At 53.8% G+C, this 18,772-nt stretch overlaps 1 protein-coding gene across 8 annotated transcripts in view; it reads left to right on the forward strand.

The window, feature by feature from the left end:
• The window catches only part of JARID2 (jumonji and AT-rich interaction domain containing 2), a 277,805-nt gene that overhangs the window by 249,344 nt on the left and 9,689 nt on the right, over nucleotides 1–18,772 (forward strand). For all 8 annotated transcript variants that reach the window (XM_030817334.1, XM_030817335.1, XM_030817338.1 and 5 more), the window contains 9 exons: nucleotides 1,286–2,324; nucleotides 6,107–6,609; nucleotides 9,743–9,835; nucleotides 12,468–12,586; nucleotides 12,678–12,748; nucleotides 13,662–13,776; nucleotides 16,897–17,002; nucleotides 17,809–17,991; nucleotides 18,517–18,647. In XM_030817334.1, coding sequence (XP_030673194.1) covers nucleotides 1,286–2,324; nucleotides 6,107–6,609; nucleotides 9,743–9,835; nucleotides 12,468–12,586; nucleotides 12,678–12,748; nucleotides 13,662–13,776; nucleotides 16,897–17,002; nucleotides 17,809–17,991; nucleotides 18,517–18,647 — 2,360 coding nt within the window. The remainder of the gene's footprint in view (nucleotides 1–1,285; nucleotides 2,325–6,106; nucleotides 6,610–9,742; nucleotides 9,836–12,467; nucleotides 12,587–12,677; nucleotides 12,749–13,661; nucleotides 13,777–16,896; nucleotides 17,003–17,808; nucleotides 17,992–18,516; nucleotides 18,648–18,772) is intronic.

Genomic DNA, 18,772 nt, shown 5'->3' on the forward strand with positions numbered 1-18,772 from the left:
TACCCTCTGGGCCATCACTGCATGTGGCCAGCTCTCCTGACCAGGAAGTGCAGGCTCTCCTGACCCTGGCACCTTCCTCTCGGGCTGTTGGGGAGAAGAGGGGGCTAGTGTTTCTATTCTGTGTTTCTCAGTAATTGTGTGATTTTTAGGCTTCTTCCTTTGGAGATGGTGGTGGTTATAAAACCCTGAAGTCCCTGACTTTAACCTCATATTATAGATGAAAAGTAATCCCCATTAAGTGATGGGGCAGTGGCCACATTGTGACACGGAGGAGACATCTCCTCAAAACCAGCATGTCTGGCAGCAGCCCATTGGGGTCCCTTCATTATTCTTGTTTGAAGCTCGTGCATTTCTAGTGTCTGCCATTGTCGCCCCCCATTTTCGCTGACATTTGTGTGTCCCAAGATTACCACGGCGCCTAAGCTGTAAGACTGTCTCTGTTTGCCCCGGTCCCATAGAACCCAATGGGAAAGTTTGTCCAGGGTGGGAAAATAAGTGAGAAAGTTTGTAAACGGTGGGAAAATATAGGAAGCACATGTGCAGACAAGGGTTGGCATGTGTTGCTTCACCAGTGAGGTCGGGGCATCCCTCTTCCATCCAGCCTGGCCCTGTCCAGGGCTCGTCTCCACAAGGAAAGCAGACAGCAGCTGCTGACAGTTTGCAGCCACACCTCTGGGCCTGGCCTGCCACCCGGAGCCAAACCACTTGAGCACTGCTGTTCTTTTCCTTCCATAGTATTTTTGTTTTCCTTCTTTTTTTAGCCACATAGATTTCTAAATCCTGTGGGCAGGTTGTGCTGCTATGTGGAGCACGGAAATAGCAGACATGACTTTTCTTGGAACAGGGATATGTGTGTGTGTGTGTCTGTCTCCACTTCCCCCAAGGAAGCAGGATCTTGCTGTCATCAACTCTGAGAAGCTCAGGACAGGTGATTGCGTGGCACGTGGGGAGGTCTTCATTGTGAAACACCAAATTTCTTGGAAGAGCCATGGGAACGTGAAAATGCACCCACGAAACCCTGCTAGGAAGCGCCTGGGGCAGGCTGCATACTTGGTGACGAAGGATAGGTGTATAGTGGATTCTGAAAGTGGACATCGCTGCTTAATTCTCGGATGTGTATTTTGCTTCTCTTTGCTGGTATTTCCACATCTCTTCTTATCACAAACAGGCTGCTGGCTCTGTTTGTCCCCAGGACCCAGGGTCCTTTCTCATGGGTGGACCAGTCATTTTCGTGGCAGGTACTAATTCTGCGTTTTTTTCCACCTCTGCTTCTGCTGCTCCACAGGTTTCTAAGGTAAACGGAGTCACTCGAATGTCATCTCTGGGTGCAGGTGCAACCAGTGCCAAAAAGATGCGCGAGGTCAGACCTTCACCATCCAAAACTGTGAAGTACACTGCCACGGTGACGAAGGGGGCTGTCACATACACCAAAGCCAAGAGAGAACTGGTCAAGGACACCAAACCCAATCACCACAAGCCCAGTTCCGCTGTCAACCACACAATCTCAGGGAAAACTGAAAGTAGCAATGCAAAAACCCGCAAACAGGTGCTATCCCTCGGGGGGGCGTCCAAGTCCACCGGGCCCGCCGTCAATGGCCTCAAGGTCAGTAGCAGGTTGAACCCAAAGTCATGCACTAAGGAGGTGGGGGGGCGGCAGCTGCGGGAGGGCCTGCAGCTGCGGGAGGGGCTGCGGAACTCCAAGAGGAGACTGGAAGAGGCACATCAGGCGGAGAAGCCGCAGTCGCCCCCCAAGAAGATGAAAGGGGTGGCTGGCCCCGCCGAAGGCCCTGGCAAGAAGGCCCCAGCCGAGAAAGGTCTGCTGAACGGACACGTGAAGAAGGAAGTGCCGGAGCGCAGTCTGGAGAGGAATCGGCCGAAGCGGGCCACGGCCGGGAAGAGCACGCCAGGCAGACAAGCACATGGCAAGGTGGACAGCGCCTCCTGTGAAAATCGTTCTACCTCGCAACCGGAGTCCGTGCACAAGCCGCAGGACTCGGGCAAGGCCGAGAAGGGCGGCGGCAAGGCCGGGTGGGCGGCCATGGACGAGATCCCTGTCCTCAGGCCCTCCGCCAAGGAGTTCCACGACCCGCTCATCTACATCGAGTCGGTCCGTGCTCAGGTGGAGAAGTTCGGGATGTGCAGGGTGATCCCCCCTCCGGACTGGCGGCCCGAGTGCAAGCTCAACGACGAGATGCGGTTTGTCACGCAGATTCAGCACATCCACAAGCTGGGCCGGCGCTGGGGCCCCAACGTGCAGCGGTTGGCCTGCATCAAGAAGCACCTCAAATCTCAGGGCATCACCATGGACGAGCTCCCACTCATAGGTAGGTCTGGGCGGGGGGTGGGGGGTCCCTGCCCGCCCGCCCGCCCGCCCCCAGATCCCTGCAGTTCCCTGCAGTTCCCTCACAGTCTTCACGTTCTCTTCCCTTGCAGAAGCTCCAGTTCAGCTCCCCTGTCTCGGGAGTAGTGGGCTTCTCAGCTCATTCCCCCTGCAGCCCTTCTTCCCAGGTCCTGGGTGTTGGTGGCAGGACAAGAATGATATTGAGCTGCCGGGTGCGGTGGCTCACGCTTGTAATCCCAGTACTTTGGGAGGCCGAGGTGGGCGGATCACGAGGTCAGGAGATCGAGACCAAGGTGAAACCCCGTCTCTACTATAAAAAAAAAATACAAAAAATTAGCCAGGCGTGGTGGCGGGCGCCTGTAGTCCCAGCTACTCGGAGAGGCTGAGGCAGGAGAATGGCGTGAACCCGGGAGGCGGAGCTTGCAGTGAGCCGAGATCGTGCCACTGCACTCCAGCCTGGGTGACAGAGCGAGACTCCGCCTCAAAAAAAAAAAAAAAAAATGGTATTGAGCTTGGATCTGGGGTGAGCCCCCACTCTGGGTCTGGGCCCCTTGCTTCCCCTGGGCTGTCACCTCCTACCCACGACTGCTGGAGTCAGCAGGGGCCGGGGGGCCAGTGGGGAGCAGTGCCCCTCTAGATTCTGCTAGACTGCCACCACAAAGCGCCACCAACTGTTGGGCTTACAACAGACATTCCTCACAGTTCTGGAGGCTGGAAGCCCAAGGTCCAGGGGCCGGCAGGGTTGGTTTCTCCCGAGGCCTCCCTCCTTGGCTTGTGGATGGCTGTTTTCTCCCTGTGTCCTCACAGGGTCCTACCTCTATGTGTGTCTGTGTCTTCATCTCCTCTCCTCAGAAGGACGTTGGATTAGGGCCCATCCTACTGACCTCTTTCTAACATAATTACCCCTTTGAAGACCCTGTCTCCAAATTCATTCATGTCCTGAGGTACTGGAGATCGGGGCTTCAGCATATGAATTTGAAGGGATTACCATGCAGCCCATAGCCCTCTAGGGTCCTGCAGCCATTTTCTATCCTGCTCAGCCTTGTCTCGCCTTCCTCTGAGCTTCAGTTTCTCTGGCGATTTTGTCAAGGCCACAGGTCAAGGGATCTGTTGACGTTTTTGCTGAGACCAGTTGCAGCTCTGGCTGGGGCTGTTGGAAACCTGTCACAGTGGATCTTTAGCAAATGCACATCTGGGCTGTCATGCTGACGCTTGCTCCTCAGGGTGGGTTGCAGGCAGAGCCTTCTCTTGGGTTCCCCTGTAGCCCTCCTGTCATCCTCTCTTCAGTCCTTCCACTGGGGACACAGGGCAAGGATGAACTTTGCCATGTTAAGGCTAAGTGGATTCTGTGGAGTGAGGTGCGTCCAGGTAAGGTTGCAACCCCCGTTAGTCTAGACCCATGGGAGGAAACAGGTCACACCTCCATTTTGGAGACCTTGAATTTTCAAATGCATGGAGACGTGTAACCATCATTTAAGTGTCAGGGATTTGGCAGCAAGATAGGCTTCCAGGCAGGATGGAGGTTTCGTGGTTCCCCTCAGCAGGTGTCTGCCAGGACTGATGCCTGAGTGACAGTTAACTTGCAAGAGTTTTTGGTTTGTGCTCTGCTGTTGGGAATAGCACGTGATAGAAGCAGTGCAGGGAGCAGGCTCTGCACACGTGTGCACCCATGCCTGCTGACCACGCCCCGTGACTACTTGGGACACAGGGTGACTGAGGCAGTGGTGGAACTGCACCAAGTCCTCCTGCCTTTGGAGACCTGCAGACAGGAGGGAAACATTCCAAGTTTCCCTACTTTGCTAGGTGGATGATGGAGCCTCAAGAGCACACTTGACGTCGTAGTAACAGCCCCTTTTGTTTAGAGTAGGTTTTTCTTTACCCTTGACTCCCTTACCCTGGGACAAAAGCCATACTGTGCCTCCCTGTGGTGTGCTTATGCTTGTTGCCATCACCCAGAAGTCTAAGGCGTCTGACATTCTGTCCAAGGGGTACTGACCTGCCTATGGCCCAGCGAGGCTTCAGGGCTGGGGTCTGGGCTCAGCCATCTGACAGTGGTAGAAACTTAATAACTTTGAAGTAATAGCCTGAAATCCACCCCAGCAGATGTGCCTTCTGCCTCTGTGTAGGTTCACTTCCACCACAGGTCCCAGGGAGCCGCCGTGCGGCTGGCAGGAGTTGGGTGGGGAAGGGGCTCGGCCACGTAGCAGCCTCAGGGCTCTGAGTGTGAGTGATCGCAGCGGGTGAGGATTCCGTGAAGAATTCTTGGGAGCGCTGTGTGATTTTCAGGTGCTCTTGCATTATAATCTACTTAGAGTGAAATATGAAAGTGTGGATTTCCTCCCTTCTCTGACCTGTGTTCTGAGTCACTCGTATGGTGGGGGACTTGGGGACTTGTTTTGGTTGGGGGACTCGTTTTGATGCCTACCTCTGTAAGTTGAGACAGTGCCCACCTGCCCTCAGAGGAAGAACTCCCGATTGTCAGCCAGAGACCAACCTTGAGTCCCACCCGTGACTCTGGGAGTCTGTGAGACCTGGAGTGAGTTGTGGAGTCTCAGGTCTTAGGTCCCTCCTGTCGAAGCTGGGGACAGTTTCCTCATTGATGATACCCCAACCCCCCTGTTCTTCACAACCACATCAGCGCACTGCCCTGCCATTGAGTGTGAGTGGAATTCAGGCTGCTGTGTCCCCATCCCTGGTCTTGCTGGTGTGCCGGGAACTCGCTCTTTGTGTGTGCTGTGTCTGCTGAGGTGGTTCAGACGCTTCACCTGGTGGGTCCCGCCATGCTCGGTATGTGCAGGGACCCTGCCTGGACTGGATCCATGCACACTTTACCTTTTATTACTTAAAAACAATATATCCTCACACTCTAAAGATTTAAAATGTTGTTAATTTGTACTTTGTTTAGCATTTTGTTGATGATTATTTTGGAAAATCTCCCTTACCGCCCCCGGCCGTCCTTTATTTGGCCCGAGGGAGGTTGCTTTTTCCATTCCCATCTGGAAAAGCCACTGGGCGCGCATTAAAACCTGTCCAGGTTTGATGCGCATTTGCGCTGCTCTGTGACCTGATCAGGAGGGGCACTGAGCACTAGCTTATGCACTGAGAAGCAGCCCGCTGTCTGGATGGGCGAGGGACGAGGCATAGATGTGCTGCCCTGTGTCCTCACGAAGGTGTTGCTCTTTGCTCTGGAAATCCAGCGGGATTGAAAATAGACTTCCTTTGTGTGAGTGAGTGGGTGGATGGGTGAAGTGAGTGAGTGGGTGGGCATTGGGAATTTTAGAAGGGGAATTGGGAGTTGGTAGCAAGTATGTGTCAAAGCTATTCCAGGTGACGCTGGGCTGTGGGTGCAGCCAGGACCCCTACCCACTCCTCACCAGGGAGCTGGTCTTCTCATGACCCCTGCCTCCATGTGACAACACATGTACCAGTACATGGTACACTGGGATGTTCCTCCCTGTGTGTCCGTGTGGCCAGCTTGCATCCTCTTCCAGCCAAGCCCCAGCTTAAATGCTGCCTCCTCAGACGCTCCCCACCTAAAACGGTAGTCCTTTGTTCCACTTGATCTTCGTAGCAAGTGGCCATGACCCATCATTGTGTAACGCCCTTCTCTCTGTAGACCGGAAGTCTACTGTTCGCCACTCTCACCCCAGAGCCTGTCAGAGTCCTGGCTTATAGTAGGAGTTCAAGAAGTACAGGTTGAATGAGGAACATCTTGTTCGTGTCTCTTTCACTAACTGTCCTGTTTTTTCCCCTTCGCCGTCCCAGGGGGCTGTGAGCTCGACCTGGCCTGCTTTTTCCGGCTGATTAACGAGATGGGCGGCATGCAGCAAGTGACTGACCTCAAAAAATGGAACAAACTAGCAGACATGCTGCGCATCCCCAGAACTGCCCAGGACCGGCTGGCCAAGCTGCAGGAGGCCTACTGCCAGTACCTACTCTCCTACGACTCCCTGTCCCCAGAGGAGCACCGGCGGCTGGAGAAGGAGGTGCTGATGGAGAAGGAGATCCTGGAGAAGCGCAAGGGACCGCTGGAAGGCCACACAGAGAACGACCACCACAAGTTCCACCCTCTGCCCCGCTTCGAGCCCAAGAATGGGCTCATCCATGGCGTGGCCCCCAGGAACGGCTTCCGCAGCAAGCTCAAGGAGGTGGGCCAGGCCCAGTTGAAGACTGGCCGGCGGCGACTCTTCGCTCAGGAAAAAGAAGTGGTCAAGGAGGAGGAGGAGGACAAAGGCGTCCTCAATGACTTCCACAAGTGCATCTATAAGGTAGGGGCCTCCACAGAGAGTGCGGGAGGAATGAGAGAGGAAGTGCGGCGTGCTGTGCACTGAACGGCGCGTTCTCTGATTTCCTGGTGTGATGAAGCAGGGGGCGGGCCACTGTGCTGGTTGATAGCGCTGTCTTAGTCCTTTTGTGTTGCTGAAATACTACAGACTGGGGAATTCATAATGAGCAGAAAGGTATTGGCTCATGGTTGTGGAGCCTGGGAAGTCCAATATCAAGGAACCTAGTGAGGGCCTTGTGGGCAAGGTGGGGCAGCAAGAGACCCAGTGAGGGAGGGGAATGCCACTCCATGAAGATACCACGAATCCATTCCTGCCTGCCCAGGGCCTCGGGTTTCCTTTTGCGTGTGCGTGTTGTGTGCACGTGCACACATCCCCATATGCCAGGGATAAGCACCTGGGCTACATGCTTCGTTTCCCCTGCTTCTCCTGTTCCGTTTCATCCTGGTGCTCGACAGCTGCCCAGACCCAGCTGAACTTCTCACTGGCTGGACCCTTAGTGGACTCTGTGCGCTTGTTTTCTCTGTTTTCCATCCGCTCACCTCACTGCCAGCCCAGTGTTGCCAGGTCCTCTCTGTGGAGGGCTATCCCTGATAAAGCCATCAAAATGAATCTCACCATTCACATGCTGTGGAGGGAAGAGTTGGGGAGAAACCAGCAAACTGAAACACGCAGCGTTTCCCTGTCTCCGCCAGGTCTCCCGGCAGCACAGTCATCCTGAGGAGACTCGCCCCTCCAAGAAGCAGGGGAGGCAGAGTCCGTGGCTCTCCTCTTGGCAGCCCTCCCAGCTGGCCTGGCTCTGAAGCAAGGCTTGGGGCTTCCTCCCTTCTCCGGCCTGCCAGTGGGTAACAGGGCACCTGGGGCCCAGCTGGCTGAGCCCAGCTAAGTTGAAGTCTCTGCTGAGTTTCCCGGCACAGGCTTGTCCTGTGTGGTCCCAGTTCTGGTTTCACTGGGGGGGAAGTGTTCTCTGCTCCAGCCCTCGTGAGCCTGGTGGGAGTGTGTGGCTAGTGGGTTTTGGCAACACTGGGAATTGGCTGTTGATTATCACTAAACCCCACCATACCCTTGGGTGTCCACGGCTGCCTGACTGCAGGCTCTGGCCTGGCCTTGTAGTTGAGGCAATGCGGGCTTCTGGTTCCATCACACATCTTAGAAATGCAGAGAGAGAGTTGACTTGACTCCTGGCGTTGCTGCTTCACTTTAAGTCAGGCCCTGCAGACCCGCCTCAGGCTGCATCTCATATACTTGCACACTTCTCTGGAAAGAGGTACCCAGTTTTTCTGGCCTGAGACCCTGAGAGGGTTTGCCCCCCTTTTATCTGAGTCTCCTGTCCCATTGCCCAAGGTTGCCTGGTGGGGATGCAGTGTGGGGGTTGCAGGATGCAGCCTGCCAAGACACAGCTGCCTTTTATTTGACTTTGTAAATGTTCTTAAGAAAAGACAAAGTGTGACCCAGAGACTGTAAGCTCTGAGGAACTTTATTTGGTGTTTCCTGAATGTTTTACTGAGAAGCCTTGTCAAGTAAAGCCACTCAGTGAATCTTGTGACTCTGAATAGCCAACTGGTGAAATGAGAAACTGTCAACGTTTTTACTTTTTACTGAAGGCGGCCAATTCTGTGAGCATGTGTTTGATCCAAATAAGAGGTTTGGATTTTTTTAAACTCACCCTGTCAAGGGTATTTCTAGATTTCATCACGGAAGTGTAGTGGAGCTGTGCGTGGTGGCCATGGCGAAGCCCCCAGCAGCCGTGTGCCCGCGGGTAGGGACCCTGAGCGCGCAACTCTCTCTGGCACCGGTGTCCTGGCTGCTGACTTTTGTGTGCTGGTGTCATCCTCACCTCCGCTCATTGCGCTCTGCCTTGGTGCAGAATTCAGTCCCTCCTTTTTTATGTTACAAGAAGCAGACCATCGGGAGCGGCTTGGAATTTGCATGGAAGTATATTCCTGTAGTTAGAACCCCATCTAGGTCCTTTGCTGCAGGAGAGAAAGGCACAAGCCAATGTCTCCATGCCGACTGCGACTGTGGACCCGATGGCAGAAAGCATCTGCTGCTCCCTGTTCTGGCCCTGTCACTTCTAGGGGGACGCTGCAGTGTCCAGTGCTCCACAGGGAAGCCTTCCCTGACCACCCTCCCCCACTCCACATGACACCTGGCGCCTCCTCCCATCCCATATTTGTGTGTTTGAGGCCTGTGTCTTCCCCGGACTGAATGGAAGCTCCACGAGGTTTTGTGTGTTTCATGCACTGCTCTGTCTCCAGCCCCTTGGATTTGACCTGGTACACAGTAGGTGCTCAGGAGATATTTCTGGACTCAAGTAACAAATGTGCCCGGTCAAGAAAGAAAGAAATAGCAAGGGTCTTAGATGGCTTCCCTCTGAAAAACGCACCACATTTGGTGTGGTAGGTAAAAGAAGGTGCTGACTCCGGATTCCCAAACTGACTCAGCTATTTTATCAAAGCAAGCAAATCATTCTGGATGTTATTGGGAACAGGGCAACAGAGGGGCATCGAAGAAGAGGTACAGAGGGGACAGCTGGTGGTTCTGTGGGGAGAAGGCGACCAGGTTGCAACTTCAGTGAAGGCTGCTGCCCTGGCAGGTGTTAATATGGCAAGGACTCTCAGGGTGTAGACGTCACCCCAGTTTCTGTCTCTCCAGCTTCTCTCCTGTGGGATCCCTGGTCACGAGTTCCATCAGGCCATAGCTACTGATAGCTTCCCCACTGGCCTGCAGCAGCCTTTGTCAGCTGAGGGATTCTGCCTCCAGCACAAGCTGCTTTTTCAGCAGAGCCTTGGAGGGGCCTTCCGTGCTTCCGCTGTGCGTCCGCTCAGGGCCTCTGGGTGGCAGCCTCTGTTCCTGGCAAAACAATTTGGCCCTCATGGGGGTGATCCTTGGTGGAGTCTTCCCACTCCTCTTGGCGGAGTCTTCCCACTCCTCTTGGCACAGTGGGTTCTTAGAGAATATATTTCTGCCTTCTCTGCCTGTCATTAACTCAGAATACAAGGTGGCCCACAGCCGCAGGGACGCCAAGGGGCAGCAGCCTGTGACAGGTGTGTGGCCTCACTTGCAGTAGGGCTCAGCTTTGCTTCTGAAGCTTTACTCTTTTTTTGTTTTGTTTCAGGGAAGGTCTGTTTCTCTAACAACTTTTTATCGAACAGCGAGGAATATCATGAGCATGTGTTTCAGCAAGGAGCCTGCACCAGCTGAAATCGAGGTGAGAGAAGTGGCCCCTCACGCTGCCTCTCATGATGTGGGAGAACCCCTCGGCGAGCTGGAGGACATGCTGTGCTGCCCTGACCCCTGCAGCTCGGTGAATGGAAAGGACTCAGATGGGGCCGAGTTCATCCTCTGTGTTGAGCATGCACCAGGGCAGCCAAATGTTTTAACTTAGGTTGATCTAAACTTGTTCACAAGCCAAAAACACTATAAGGAAGGTGGGGAGCTGCCGAGTGCAGGGGGCGGGTTCTGGGCACGTCCCCTGCTCCCCGTCACTGTCTCCTCCTGCTTGCTCACCCGGCTGCTTCTCACCCCATCCTCTGTGTGTCTGTTATGCAAGAGAATGTTTGGAATCCCTTGAAACCACAGTTGTGCTTTTTTTTCTCTTCTATTTTTTTATTTAATGGGATTGGCAGATTGCCATTTTTGTGCTTCTGCCAACTCTCTTCTTTGAGTTAGTATGAGGTTGGAAAGACAGTGAGCACTTCTGTGCCCAGACCAATTAGGGGGAGTTTTTGTGTGCGGCGCTGCAGGACAGAGACCGGATCTGTTTATTTACCTCCCCTCGGCCAGTGCCCAGCTGAGTCCGTGTGAACTTCCCAGCTGCTGACGTCGGTGGGCTCTCAGCAGCGCTTGGTCATGGAAAGGGAAAGAAACCAAACCCGGATTGCTGGTTCAGGGCAGCTGCCGGCCGGGGAACAGGAGGTATTTGCTGACCACAGCCTCATCTTTTGGTGTGTGACAGGCTTTTGCTGCTTCCCCCCGCCCCCCCCCCCCCCCACGCCCCCCACGCCACCTCTTTCAAATAAAATCCAGGGTCGGTTTGCCCCATGTATACATGCTGACCACTTGGGGGTTCAGGTGTCTTGTTTTGCCCAGGTTTTGGACCTGTGACCTTCAAACCTGCTCGAACCAGGATGGCTGGTCACCCTCCCTGGGTGGTGTTTGGTGCCTCACCTCCTAATAGCAATTGTCAGAGCTTAGGATGTCCAGCCCTGTGGCTCACCCCTCCCTTCCTAGTGTGGGGAATTAGAGGTTTACCTTTAGCACCATTTTCATCATCTTAGGACTTAGGTCTCTGCTTACGTGCAGGGGCTGTCTACGCTGTGTACCCTGGGTGCGGCCGTTGAATGCCACACGGTGGCCTGACGCCCAACCTGTGCAGGGGCTGCCTGCGCTGTGTACCCTGGGTGCGGCCGTTGAATGCCACGCGGTGGCCTGACACCCGCCCTGTAGTCGTGATTACCATGCTGCAGCTGCCACTGCCTCACCCACCACCAGCCACGATGTCAGCTGAACCCTGGTCTAGGACACGTGTGGCTTCCGCAGCTGCTTCCAGAGCGCGCGTTGCGTTTGTGGTAGAGATGTCAGGCGGAGGACACTTGGCTTTCTGGGGCTGAGCGTTGGACCTGGGAAGAGGCCTTTATTGCCAAACAACACGTGTCCTGTGGGCATCTCCCCAGAGCTGCAGAAGTTTATTATCCATAATGTGCAAGAAAACTTAGCTCATTTTACAGCCTCTTATTTAGGAATTAATTCCCTCTGAAAGTCTGGATTTTGCTCTAGCAGTTGTGTAAATATTTAAACACAAAGGGGAGATTTGCTAGAATTTAAACTTCAGGCCTGGACTGCCTAGCTTCTTGTGCTCTGTCTTCCAAAAAAGGCCAGTGGACAGCCCCTGGCGTTGGCCACCACCTGGGAGCAGTCCCTTGCTTCCCTTCCCATGTCTTTACAGACGCACCAAACACTGGTTGCCCTCAGTTTCAGCTAATGCGTGGCAGGATTGGGCACTCAGGGAGTCTGTTGAGGGAATCCAGTCGTTTAATGTGGAATTTGTTCTTGATTTGTGGAGCTCTGACTCTGCCAAGTTGGCCCCCTCTTTGTGGAAGTCACACAGTGTTGAGAAAAGTGGTTTTGGTGTTGCTTGTAGCAGTTCGTTGAGCTTAACTGGACTCTGTGATACTGGCTGCTTATGAGTTAGGCTTCTTCCCTAAATGTGGTTCCAGCTTTACCAAGGCTTGTGAGACGAGGGAAGAGGACTTAGTGCTTCTGGGGTGATCACTGAGAACAAAGTGGAAGGTGACTGCCTGGGAGGCTTGTCTCAAGGGAGCCTAGGCACTGCTGCTTGCCTGTAGTCAAAGCATGTTCTGACCCATTCTTTGCCCCCATATTTGTTTAGATGGAACATATTAAAAGTCACTTCGGAAGCTTTTTATAATTGGCGGTTACCGTGCTTAGTATAATGTCCTCCAGGTTCATCCATGTTGTAGCATGTGTCAGAACTGACATCCTTTTACAAGTTGAGTAATAGGCCATGGTATGGATGGAGTAGATTTTGTTCATCCATCTGTGGATGGGATACTTTGGTGGCTTCACCTTTTGGCTGTTGGGAATAACTTAGCTGCATAACATGGGTGAGACCCTGCTTTCTGGCATTTTGAGGATATGTCTGGAGGTGACCTGTCATTGCTTTCTGCATTAGCGTCCTGCTGGAGACACTCTGCAAAGAGAGCTTTTGTTCTGAGGGGCATGTGCATCAGGCATTCATGCCCCAGTTTTGTTGGGTTGAACTGTGCTCTGTGGCTGCAGCACCTTAGGGGTGCTGACCAGCCCTTTCCTATTCCCTGCAGCAAGAGTACTGGAGGCTAGTGGAAGAGAAGGACTGCCACGTGGCAGTGCACTGCGGCAAGGTGGACACCAACACTCACGGCAGCGGATTCCCGGTGGGAAAATCAGAACCCTTTTCGAGGTAACCTGGGATTTTCTTGTCCATGTTCTTGGGGATGTGACTGCATCCTTTCCCCACCAGTTTGTAACGTCCCTTGTCTTCCCCTTTGCAGGCATGGATGGAACCTCACCGTCCTCCCCAATAACACAGGGTCCATCCTGCGTCACCTCGGTGCTGTGCCTGGTAAGCCTGACTGGCCGCCTGCCTGTGCAGCTATGACCATGAGTCCTACTCGCTGAGAACCAGGGCTGGGTTCCCCTTCTAAGCACTGCCGGGGAGGGATGGCGTCTTCAGGCTCACAAGACATACAGTGAAAATTGATTTTTAGAAAAGAAAGGAGTAACATAATAGTTGGTGAAGTCAGTAGGAAAGGTGGAAAGGTGAACCACACGGCAGAGTCTGGAGCTGGGAGAAGCTTAGTGGCCAACTTTGAACTTGAAATTGCTGCTTTCAAAGCGAAGTCACAATTCCTTAAGGCTACTGCAGGCTGAAATCATGAATTCTCAAGATGGTCAGTAGGTTCGTAATGATGGATGGATGCTTTGCAAGCTTTAGGGAAAGCCAAGGCGTCATGGAGGTTGTGGTCACTATGAATGTGAAGGCCCAGGCCTTGGGAAAAGCGGCTAGGAACCTGTCTAGGTCCTGGAACCTGACTCATTTCTGAGCTGAACCGAGGAGCCCTGTGCCCTACTCACCCTGCTTAGCGGCCTCGCCAACAAAGGGGCTTTCTTGCTTTCTGCCTCTGGCCCTGATGGGGGTTTTTGGGTTTGGCGCCTCTGGTCCTCAGCCTTGAGGCTCAGGGGCTCCGGCCGTGGGCTGCTGGTTGCTCAGCATTCCTCACCAGGTCGGGTTCCTGCGGCCACCTCCCTCTTGAGGCCGATGTGCTCCTGCTGTTTTGAAGCGGTGTTCATATTCTCCCACTTCTGTAGAGCAGGCAGGAAAGAGTAGGTACCTTCTGCTCAGTGTCTTTTGTCTGGCTTTGAGTCCCATTTCTTTTCCTTCTTATTTTAGCAGAAGAAAGAGATTTTTACTTATTGTTCCTTTGAGACCTTGTTGCCTGCTTTTAAAAATGCCCTTTTCACTCTTCCTGTTTTAGGAGTGACTATTCCCTGGCTAAATATTGGCATGGTCTTTTCTACCTCATGCTGGTCTCGAGACCAAAATCACCTTCCATACATTGACTACTTACACACTGGTGCTGACTGCATTTGGTGAGTACCGGCCCCGGGCGGGAAGGGAGGGACTGCAGAAACTAATATTACCACATTAAGTGGAGCCTGCGGGTAACCTCTTGTCCGGGTGGTTCCACGTGCTTGAGAACTTGCTTCTCTGTGTTCAGGCCTGTCCTGCGTTCCCTGCCGAAGCCTGGGCCTGGGATCACCTACCTCTGTTGGAAGAGTTGGGGTGCTGGAGAATGTTGTAACCCTGTCTGATGATGAGCAAATCTTTTCATATGCTTAGTGGCCATTTAAGTTCCCCTTAGTTCCTTAAGTTCCCATAAGAATTACCTGCTTATGTCTGTTTTTGTTTGTTTTTGTTTTGTTTTGTTATGGATTAGTCACTTTTTCTTGTGGATTTCCAAGAGTTATTTTCACCTTAGGGTTAAGGAACAGTAGTAAAAGTGCCACACAAAGTTAACCAGTAGTAGTGACCGTGTCATCAGCCCCCTATTAACTGAATATAAACCGCGGTATTTCATGATTGGTTATTTTCAGCCTCTGTGGAGCCAGTGTTTCCTCATCTATCGGTGGCTCTGTGGGGAGTAGAGTTGACTTGGGAATCTCGTTCCTGCCGTGTGGAGATGCACACGTTGTGTACCCTGCGGAGTCTGTTGCCTGGCGAGGTGTTCTGGGTCCCCGCCTGTAATCCTGACTCTCACTGCCCCATCCCTGATCGAGGCTGGGTCCCCGCCTGTAATCCTGACTCCCGCTGCCCCATCCCTGATCGAGGCTGGGTCCCCGCCTGTAATCCTGACTCTCACTGCCCCATCCCTGATCGAGGCTGGGTCCCCGCCTGTAATCGTGACTCCCACTGCCCCATCCCTGATCGAGGCTGGGTCCCCGCCTGTAATCCTGACTCCCACTGCCCCATCCCTGATCGAGGCTGGGTCCCCGCCTGTAATCGTGACTCCCACTGCCCCATCCCTGATCGAGGCTGGACGCTTTGGTGTCTTTGTTTACGGCAGCAGTGGGAAATGACTACAAGTAATCAGATGTCTTGTCGTCTGATCGTTTACCGGCATGCCGTTCATGCCATGCTGACTGTGTTTATTGCCCTAATGGGGTGATTAAGCATTCTTTATTAAAATAAACAAAGTCTTAGGACTCGTTTTCTCCCTCTTTGGAGCCAGCGTTGGCTGCAGCCTCGTCATTTTGGCTTTTCTGGTGAGTGGTGCTGTCGACATGAGGGAGCCCTCCCTTCCCACGTGGGTCTGTGTGCCATGGATGGTGATCACAGTGTCCTGCAGTGGGTCCGGAGTGATGGGCCCGGGAAGCCCAGGCTGTTGCCTGTGGAGCGGGGACTGATAGGACCCTTGGGGCTTCGCCGGGCCAGGCCACCAGCTGGGGAGGGGACAGCCAGGACAATTCCGAGAGGTGCCTTTGCCCCCGGAAGAAGAGTGGCCATTCCCTGTGGAGGAGTTACGCCGGCTGTGGCATGGCCTGGTGTTCCTGGGGTCATCCCCAGGCCAGTGACCTGAGGCCCGAGTTTCTTCCATGTGGGTTTGCTTATGGCTTGACGTTAAATCACAGATAGCAAAATGTGATACCCTGTGTGGGCTTTTTGAAGACTCACTCCTGGAACCTCATTGACGGGAGAGAAAGAAAAGGCAGGGATAGGATCAGAGAACATGATGGTGCGTAGTTTTGCTTAAAACATGTGATTTAGGTTAGAAACCCTGTATTTAAATTACCAATCAGTAACAGAATATGTTGGCATTGAAAATAACATGAGCATTAAAAAAAAAAAAAAAAAATGTGGCTCTTGCCTTCACTGAGCAACTGAAACCAGGATTTGGCCTCAGAGAGAAATGCTTTCGTCACAGACACATAGGGGCTGCAGAGTTGCTGCCCGCCTGGATCTGGGGGGCGGGGGCTGTTGGGAGGGGCTGACGGTGTTTCCCTGAGCTGCTGGCCCACGTCTTTGTGTTTCATGGCTTCACTGGCTTAGCATCCTGAAGACCTGTCAGGCCCCTTTCCACACTGATGTCCTCCTCTTGCCCAGGGAGGAGCCCCTCAGACAGCCTGAGACGCCCGGGGGCAGGGCAGCCATCCCTGCACCCCTGCCCTGTGGGGGGCCTCCCCTCACATCCCCCTCATTCATGCTGTGAGCCTGGCACCAGGGGTGTCACATGTTGTGAGTGGAAGTGTGGCCCTGGTGGGCTCCAAGGACATGGGCAAAACCTCCTCCCCTCCCTGTGATTGCCGTGAGGAGGCCATGTAGGTTACTCTCTACCTGTACCTCCCACCTTTTCTTACACTTGAGGACCCCTGCCAGCCTTATGGTTATACCCTGGAGGGTCTGTGAGCCACCACTTCCCCAGGCCACCCTCTGACACAGGCGTGTGAGCCCCTGATCCTCCTGTGTGTCTTGCTGTATGTACCTGATGCCGGGTAGGCTGGGTCCTAACACATAAAACTCTGCAGTGGGGAGCAGAGCTGGGGGCCCCTAGATATCCCCTGACCCCCACTTCGCCACAGCACCTGCCAAGGAGTTGGCCTTGAGGTGGCGCATGTGCATGAGCCTGGCTCCTTCCCCAACTCTGTGCATTTGTAGAGGGCAGGGTTTACTGTTCCTGGCTGGAGGCTGAGGGAGCCACGTATTCCTTGTGAGGACATCGTCAGGTCCTGCTCCTGCAGTGGCCTCTGTTAACAGAAGGAGGGTGCAGTGCAGTGGCCTCTGTTAACAGAAGGAGGGTGCCGTGCAGTGGCCTCTGTTAACAGAAGGAGGGCGCAGTGCTGGAGCCTCAGAAGAGGCTTGTGGAGGCTGCAGTGTGTCTGGTTCTGATTTATGGGGGTTTGTGAACATCTGTTTCTGGTTTGAAGGCTTTTTGGCTCACCAGGTGGGTCAGATCTGCATAAAAGAATGAGCATCTCACAACGCGGATGTGCTGTGGTTTGGCTGTGTGCTAGGTGGACGTGGCACTGCTGCCATGGGAGATGGGAGCCAGCAGTGACCAGGCACCCAGCTGGGCCAGTGCGCCATCCCTGCCGGCGTGGAGCAGAGCCTCTCCCATGTGTGCTCGGGTCCCTGAGGGTGCTGGGGGTGGCCCAGTACCTGCAGGAGGCCCTTGTCAAGTCTCTGCTTGTCTCTTGTGTCTCTCAATGACCCAGGTATTGCATTCCTGCTGAGGAGGAGAACAAGCTGGAAGACGTGGTCCACACCCTGCTGCAAGCCAATGGCACCCCAGGGCTGCAGATGCTGGAAAGCAACGTCATGGTGCGTCCACTCAGCCGCCGCCTCCAGCAGGAGCTGTAGGACCTCCTAGGCACTTGAACATGGTTTCCCATGAACCTGTCTTTCAAAGGCAATGAGGACACAGCAAAACAAATCCCCAGGGTGCAAAGGGAAAGGTCCTCTGACACAAAAGCCAAGCTGACCTTCCATCAGATTGCGCAGGGCACTGGGGCTTTGCACAGCCTTTGCATCTGTTTTGGGGCTTGTTTGTGTTGTGGGCTGCTGTGGGCCCTGGGATTTCTTGTGCCCGCCGCTCCTACCTTCTGGGCACGTGAGAGGAATGAGCACAAAGGCTTCTTCACCTATTTTCAGGAAGTCACGGGGCTGGTGAGTTCCTGGGAAGTGTTGCTTTGAGCTGTGTTCTGACCAGCTTCTCTGGCCTCTGCTGACCCTGCTGGCCCCACCTGTCCATCTTAGAGAAGAGATGGACGGGGGACTCCTTTGTAAGCCCAGCCTGTGGGCCTGTGGCCTACTTGGCTCTGGAGATGAGCCCGGCAGCCTCCTGGTTGTGTAACCTTGTCCCGTTTCCAGCCCTGGCATTGCCAGGTGGAGACAGAGGGGCCTGTGTGGTCATCATGTCCTCAGCTGTGCATGAACCTGTCGTCACTCTTGGACCAGTGCAGTTTAGAAGCTCCTTCTTGTGTTATGAATGACATCTTTTTATTTTCCACATAAAACAATCTTATCTCCTTGAGAGCAGGCCTCTTAGGGTGTGCATACATCACCTGAAGACTGCAGGTGTCCCCACGCACAGGGAGGGGTGCCTCAGCCTGGCCCTGTCTCCCCAGATCTCCCCGGAGGTGCTGTGCAAAGAGGGGATCAAGGTGCACAGGACCGTGCAGCAGAGTGGCCAGTTTGTCGTCTGCTTCCCGGGATCCTTTGTGTCCAAAGTGTGCTGTGGGTACAGCGTGTCTGAAACCGTGCACTTTGCTACCAGCCAGTGGACAAGTATGGGCTTTGAGACCGCCAAGGTGAGCAGAGCCGGCCTCCTCCCACTCGCTGCCCCCCGCATCCCTGTGAGTGCCGTGCGTGAGCGCACACAGAAGCGTCGCTGTGTGTGCGTGTCTATTTGTCGATAGTTTCTTTTGGAATATGTCTTTGAAATTCTTAAGAGGTGGTTGAAAGGTCTTCTAGGAATGAAAAGTTGTTAGGGATTTGTTTGTATCACAAAGAGTTTTGATCAGACCGTTACTGACAGATCCCTCCAGTATTGGAAAACTGCTGAAGATGCTCAAGGTAATTGCTTAGAATGGACAGAGAACCTCCACCCATCGTGAGGCAGTGGCAACTGCCTCTGGGTAGCGGCGAAGTGCTGTGACTTTTCCTGGTATATGGTGCCTTTCTCACAGGGAGGCAAAGTTTTGAAGAGTTTTAAATCTAAATGCAATTCAAGATTTAGAAATTCAGACAGCCTGCCTGCCCCCTCCACCAAGAAAAACCTTGACAGCTGCCTAGTAATGAAAATCCACCCTAAAGGGATGTGACTCCTCTTTCAGGAAATGAAGCGTCGCCATATAGCTAAGCCATTCTCCATGGAGAAGTTACTCTACCAGATTGCACAAGCAGAAGCAAAAAAAGAAAACGGCCCCACTCTCAGTACCATCTCAGCCCTTCTGGATGAGCTCAGGTAACAGACTCGGGGGTCTGGCAGACCCCCAGGGCCCATGCCAGAGAGCTGGACCCGGCTGCCCTTGTGGGGGCATAGCAGGGTAGAGGCCGGGGTGAGCAGACAGCGCTCCCTGCCTGCAGCCG

Source organism: Nomascus leucogenys, chromosome 8 (genome assembly GCF_006542625.1).
Source record: "Nomascus leucogenys isolate Asia chromosome 8, Asia_NLE_v1, whole genome shotgun sequence".
Lineage (NCBI taxonomy): Eukaryota > Metazoa > Chordata > Mammalia > Primates > Hylobatidae > Nomascus > Nomascus leucogenys.